Raw genomic sequence first — 7,062 nt, forward strand, 5'->3', positions numbered from 1 at the left:
CAACCTGCTGAACTGGGGTCCGGGCTTCACTCATTATGTGGATGTGTTTAAAGACTTAGCGCAGCTGCCGGAGAATTCTGCTGTGAAAGACATCGAGATGAAGAGCGGCGACGGATCCATCACTATTCTGAACGAGGGTGAGGCCGAGCAGTATGTATGAAGGATCTTCTTGAGCACAATCCTGAAGAAACCGATTCTTTTCTATATTGAATGAAGACGAACTTAAATGCAGTAAGGCAGAGCACTGAATCCACAAACTCACAATGATTTGTGTTATCGTTCTGGATTCTCTGTGAAACACACGTGAAGTGAATCAGAGAGTGCTGAAATCCAGCGTGAAGCCTGAGCTCCGTCCATCTGGCTGATGTTCTCCTGTGTTATTGCCTCGACCTCTGTGAGATCTTCACACTCCAGCCAAAACACTTCTGCCAAGAACCACGGCTGTTTCTCTTCCTGAATCAAAAGCATGAGATATAAGAGAAATCAGACCTCTGCCTTCTGAATATTTGAGGATTTACTGACTGCGGACACCGTGACTGTTTGGATTGTGTCTTGCAGGTTTCTTATGAAGATGTTTGTTCGTAAGACTATAAACATTTTGTATTAAATGAAGCTCATTGGAAGTCAGTGTTCTCAGTTAGATGTTTTTTTTATTATATAAATGTCTGTTTCTACTTTTTTTACCGTGTATTAACTTAAAGCTTCCACAGTGTTTTATGGAGATTTTTCAGATGCTGGAAATGAGGTTCTTACTTTCAGCTGAAGTAAGATAAAACTTTTTTTTACTTGTGTTACTTATGTCAACAGTATTTTCCACTATTTTGATAAAACTATAACATAATGTCTGATTTATACATGTAAAAGCCAATAACAGAAAATAAAATATTTATTTAAAAAAGCAGATATCGATGTGAAGATATTAAAGGGACTGAAATCAGGTTTTCAGGGGATTTTAAGATGATGTTTATAAACTGCTCCGTGATGTCCTGCTGAAGGAATCTTTAGCACTAAAGTTTAAATAAAGTTTGAGATGATTGAATAAGAGCTCTGAGGTTTTGGATGAGAAAGAGCCCTGATTCAGCCAAACACAACACCACCCTTCACACACACACACACACACACACACACACACACTCACACACACACACACACACACACACAGAGAGCTGTAATTTCAGGAATTTGAAAGTAAGAAATAGCTGTATATTTCGCTTGTAGAAAATCTTAACATGTGTTTTTAAATGTCATTGGTTCACTGCCATAAATCTTGACATTTGACATTATTAATGTTCATAATGTTAATTTTCATAATGCGATCATTTTTTACCATTTAAATGTTTATATAATAAGGTTTCATTTTAAAGAGCTCATCTCACAAAGAATATCTTAATTTCCCTTGAGCTTCTGGAGATAAAACAGCATGATAATCTATGAAAACATACTGTAACTTTAAGAACTTAAAACTCCTAAGATTTTGAAAAAAGAAAAATACACTTGAGGGATTTTGATGTGGATGTCTGAGTTTACAAAAACATAACAGACAAATGCTGCTTTTCTGTGAAATGTGTTCGTTTTAAACTTGACACGAGTTTTCCAATGGGTCCTCACATAAATGCAAAAAATTGTTTATAATGTTTAATTTTTATACATACTGTATGTCTTAAATTAGAATTAAATTTCTTCCTAGCAAACAATGTTGTTAAGTTCTTAAGGACACACACAGCTTATTCATGCATATAGTGAATATACACCACCGGCTGCAGAAATGAGGAATAAAAGATATAAAATACATTTGGAATATTCAAGTGTCCTGCGTGTCACGTATCAAAAATCCACAGGATCCACTGACAGAAAAGTTTATGTTCAAAGGTTTTACTCGCCTGTGTGTACGCTCATATTAACATTTGACTTGAGAGATTGATGTACAGTCTCCATTTAATCTAAAGAAGTTAATGAGAATTAATTGTGATTTTATAAGTGATTTGGTGGCAGTGTCTCTAAAAAAAAGAACACAATTTGGCTTGAATTTGGTTAAATAAATATTCGATCAAGTTAAATGTTGAGGTGTTGAATGAAATCTCAAACTCAGTTGGTGTGTTCAGGGTCAATTGCGAATATTTCGTTGTATTTTGCATAATTACAAATACTGATTTTTGACAAATCATCTGTCTGTCAGTGGTGTGTTTATGTTTGTCAGTGTGTGTTATTCGTATGGTCTTGTGTTTATTTATTAACATTAATCCAGATTGCATTTAGTCATTTAGCAGATGCTTTTATCCAAAGTGACTTACAAAATGAGGAACAATAGAAACAACGGCGACAGATGATGTAAATCATATTTGATTAAATCAAATAAATAACTGCATGTGCCAGATTATTCTCACCACAGGATCTGGAAATATGACATTAAAATAAATAAACCTTTGGCTTCCTATAGAGAAACATTGAGTGCTTCCAGCTCATGTTTGCAGCTCTGAACGCCTTTGAGACGCTGTGTTTAAAATGTGTCAAATAAATCATCTGAACAGCTCAGAATACTGTGGTGTAGCATGTAAATACTATAGTAAGTATATATACATGGTCACTTATCATCATTTCCCAAATGGCATAAAATCAAATCAACACTATTTTGATATCTCTGGCCTAAACACACGCGTTCTGAGATGAGTGAACAAACAATAATTCATGAAGACTGAATGAGTGAAAATGTTAGATTAACATTCATGAGATTGTTTGTGTTCAGGGTCCGAGTCTCTTTCTCTGACACACACACAGACTTCATGAGCTCATCGTCTGTTAAAATAACCAGCAGAATCTCTCATTTCAGTCCTCAGTCACTTTCTCTCTCCGTCTTTGACACATTTTCCTGCGTATTTAAGCAAAAACAAAAAACCTTGCACGGTGCATTCCAGCCTGTGAAACGGGAGAACACTGAGCTCTTGGCAGCAGCTTTAGACAACATTAATTTCCACAATAACATTCATTGGTTAATTGTGCGTCTGTGTGGTGTTTAGCCGCAGGGTTTTTCCCAGGCTCTCGTCTCTTTTCTCCGGCTCTCGTGCATTCATGCTGTCACTGAGACGCTCAATGCTTTGCTCTTCATGCTAATTGTCTCTCAATAGCATCGACTCCTCCCACCGTCATAATGCACCTTAACATTAGCACATCAGCAGAAGTCTCGCGCACAGCCTGCGATGGATTCATTTCACCATCCACAGCTGACAAATACACTGAAGGTCAAAGCAGATCATAAAAACTGTGATTCACGATAGATTAAACACTTGATGAAGCATCTGAACACATTCAAAAAAACTACTTAAAACCCGTCTCTTCTGTGAACACTCTCTCTAACCCTAACCTTCTTTTATTAGTACCTATTGTACAACAGTTTACACAGCCGAACTTCATCACACCAATTAATTCACATTTTAATTAAAATACAGAGAGAGACAGAGAGACAGAGAGAGAGAGAGAGAGAGAGAGAAAGGGAGAGAGAGAGAGAATCACGAAGGCACGAAGAGCCTTTTACGCCATCAAAAAGAATATCAAAATTGACATCCCAACCGTAATCTGGTTGAAAATAATACAATCAATTATAGAACCAATCGCGCTGTATGGAAGTGAGGTTTGGGGTCCTCTCGCCAACCAAGAGTTCACCAGATGGGACAAACACCCAATAGAGATTCTGCAAACAGAAATGTGTAAAAACATTTTACGGGTACAGAGAAAAACTCCAAACAACGCCTGCAGAGCAGAATTAGGACTGTATCCTCTAATCATTAAAATACAAAAAAGAGCTTTAAAATTCTACACACACCTTAAGAACAGCGACACAGACACACTCCATCACAAAGCCTTAAGTCATCAAGAGCTGAGCCCAGAGAGAAACCCCTTCATCCAACTGATCTCACAACTAACTCTACAACCCCAAACATGCCCAAGTCAACCCCAAACCCCAGCCAGACTAAACCAAATGATGAAAAGACAAAAAGAGAAATATCTCAAACACTGGACAGAAGCAACAGCTCAGCAAAGTAAACTGGAATGCTATCTGTCACTAAAGAGAGAATATAAAGTGTCAGAATACCTCACAAGCGTATCAGACCCTAAACTAAGAAAAGTGTTGAGCATGTACAGACTCAGTGATCACCAGCTCACTGTAGAGACGGGCAGACACAGACACACATGGACACCGAGAGAAGAGCGACTGTGTCCACACTGCACACACAATCAAGTGGAAACAGAGCTGCACTTTCTCCTCTCCTGTCCCAACTACACACACATCAGAGAAACATTCTTCCCCCAGTTTACAAACTTACACGAAGACTTTGACCAGTTTCAACAAAAGGACAAGATCTCATACATACTGGGAGAAAAGTCAAGAAGCTCAAACCTGGCTGCAAGATATGTCAAGTCCTGCCACGACCAAAGAACAAGCAGCACAACACAACACAACACTGACAGGACAACACACACAAACTGACACTGTCACCCTTATTGAGAACTTTAATTAAAACTGTTTTTCTGTTTATATTGAGATGTGTATATATATAGATTTTTACTTATAGACTTTTAATTTTATTCTATTTTATTTTTGATCTTAATCTGTATTTCTGCATGTTTATATTTAATCTTGTGCTTTGGCAATGTAAATTTTCTTTTATCATGCCAATAAAGCTCCTTTGAATCTTGAATCTTGAATCTTGAGAGAGAGAGAGAGGGATAGAGAGAGAGAGAGAGAGAGAGAGAGAAAGAGAGAGAGAAAGAGAGAGAGAGAGAGAGAGAGAGAGAGAGAGAGAGAGAGACAGAGAGAGAGAGAGACAGAGAGAGAGAGAGAGAGAGAGAGAGAGAGAGAGAGAGAGAGAGACAGAGAGACAGAGAGAGAGAGAGAGGTATAAACATTAGTAACACCGGAAACTTAAACAAGGCTGTGAATGACCTGAGAGACAAGGCACGAAGAGCCTTTTACGCCATCAAAAAGAATATCAAAATTGACATCCCAACCGTAATCTGGCTGAAAATAATACAATCAATTATAGAACCAATCGCGCTGTATGGAAGTGAGGTTTGGGGTCCTCTCGCCCACCAAGAGTTCACCAGATGGGACAAACACCCAATAGAGATTCTGCAAACAGAAATGTGTAAAAACATTCTACGGGTACAGAGAAAAACTCCAAACAACGCCTGCAGAGCAGAATTAGGACTGTATCCTCTAATCATTAAAATACAAAAAAGAGCTTTAAAATTCTACACACACCTTAAGAACAGCGACACAGACACACTCCATCACAAAGCCTTAAGTCATCAAGAGCTGAGCCCAGAGAGAAACCCCTTCATCCAACTGATCTCACAACTAACTCTACAACCCCAAACATGCCCAAGTCAACCCCAAACCCCAGCCAGACTAAACCAAATGATGAAAAGACAAAAAGAGAAATATCTCAAACACTGGACAGAAGCAACAGCTCAGCAAAGTAAACTGGAATGCTATCTGTCACTAAAGAGAGAATATAAAGTGTCAGAATAGCTCACAAGCGTATCAGACCCTAAACTAAGAAAAGTGTTGAGCATGTACAGACTCAGTGATCACCAGCTCACTGTAGAGACGGGCAGACACAGACACACATGGACACCGAGAGAAGAGCGACTGTGTCCACACTGCACACACAATCAAGTGGAAACAGAGCTGCACTTTCTCCTCTCCTGTCCCAACTACACACACATCAGAGAAACATTCTTCCCCCAGTTTACAAACTTACACAAAGACTTTGACCAGTTTCAACAAAAGGACAAGATCTCATACATACTGGGAGAAAAGTCAAGAAGCTCAAACCTGCTGCAAGATATGTCAAGTCCTGCCACGACCAAAGAACAACCAGCAAAACACAACACAACACTGACAGGACAACACACACAAACTGACACTATCACCCTCATTGAGAACTTTAATTAAAACTCTTTTTCTGTTTATATTGAGATGTATATATATATAGATTTTTACTTATAGACTTTTAATTTTATTCTATCTTATTTTTGATCTTAATCTGTATTTCTGCATGTTTATATTTAATCTTGTGCTTTGGCAATGTAAATTTTCTTTTATCATGCCAATAAAGCTCCTTTGAATCTTGAATCTTGAATCTTGAGAGAGAGAGAGACCGAGAGAGACAGAGAGCACGTATAAACACACTTAACAGTTTAATTTTGGCCGATTATTGGAGTAAAAATGAAAGTGTCATTAACATCAAATGCTTCCATATTGTTTCTATTTCTGTCATGTTGTGTCATGTGCACACACACTTCATGATGATTGAAATGCTTCATTTTACAGTGAAATTACAGCCTCATTAAAACAGTGAGTAAATATTTTCTTTCTTTGTTGTTTCAGTGTTCACATCTGCTGTTGTTTTGAGAAACTGCGTGTGTGTGCGCCTCAGTTTAAGCTCAATTCATTTGTTTTATTTGTGTGTTTGTGATATTTTTGTCACATCAGAAACATTTCATAGATTTGTGTAAATCTAAATCAAATAAATGTGATCAAAAGAGTGTTTTTTTGGTGAAGAGCACATTAGTTTTTCTTCAGCTCTTGTCTCCACTCGCCTTTAAAAACAAAAGTCACATTTCAGCCCCTTCAGAAAACCAGAGCGTCTGCTGTGTTTGGTCTTGTGGTTTGGTCTTTGTTGTTCTTTGATGCTTTAATTCATGTAAGTCCAATTTATAATCAGCAGCTCCAGAGAAGAAGGTTAAGACAATACAGCGTCATTCTTTTCTCAACATTGTGTGTTTTCTTTGGTCACTGTTGATGTCACAGCCATTAAACCTCTAAAGATGACTGAACGTGATTTCCATCTCAAGCAGAATCAGAAAACTCTCACTGTAGCGCTTGACCTCCAAACATAAGGACACGTTTCTGTTAAATATACTCTAAACACATCAGTGTGTGTGAATATGAGATCACACTTCACTTTGTTTACTGATCTCTGAGAAAAATGTGAATCCTCACCATTCATGAACTCCTCAAAGTGACCAAAAGTCAAAATGCTCATCATTTATTCTCTCGTG

The 7,062-nt window shown here is 37.9% G+C and overlaps 1 protein-coding gene across 1 annotated transcript in view; it reads left to right on the plus strand.

Annotated features, from left to right (window-relative positions):
• Positions 1-1,822, plus strand: part of fat4 (FAT atypical cadherin 4) — a 75,107-nt gene extending 73,285 nt beyond the window's left edge. The window contains exon 17 of the mRNA XM_056769772.1: positions 1-1,822. This exon is cut by the window's left edge and continues 1,744 nt beyond it. Within this exon, the coding sequence (XP_056625750.1) occupies positions 1-160 (160 nt within the window). The 3' untranslated portion in view covers positions 161-1,822.
• The last annotated feature ends 5,240 nt before the right edge of the window (positions 1,823-7,062 follow it).

This window comes from Triplophysa dalaica, chromosome 16 (assembly GCF_015846415.1).
Source record: "Triplophysa dalaica isolate WHDGS20190420 chromosome 16, ASM1584641v1, whole genome shotgun sequence".
Classification (NCBI taxonomy): domain Eukaryota; kingdom Metazoa; phylum Chordata; class Actinopteri; order Cypriniformes; family Nemacheilidae; genus Triplophysa; species Triplophysa dalaica.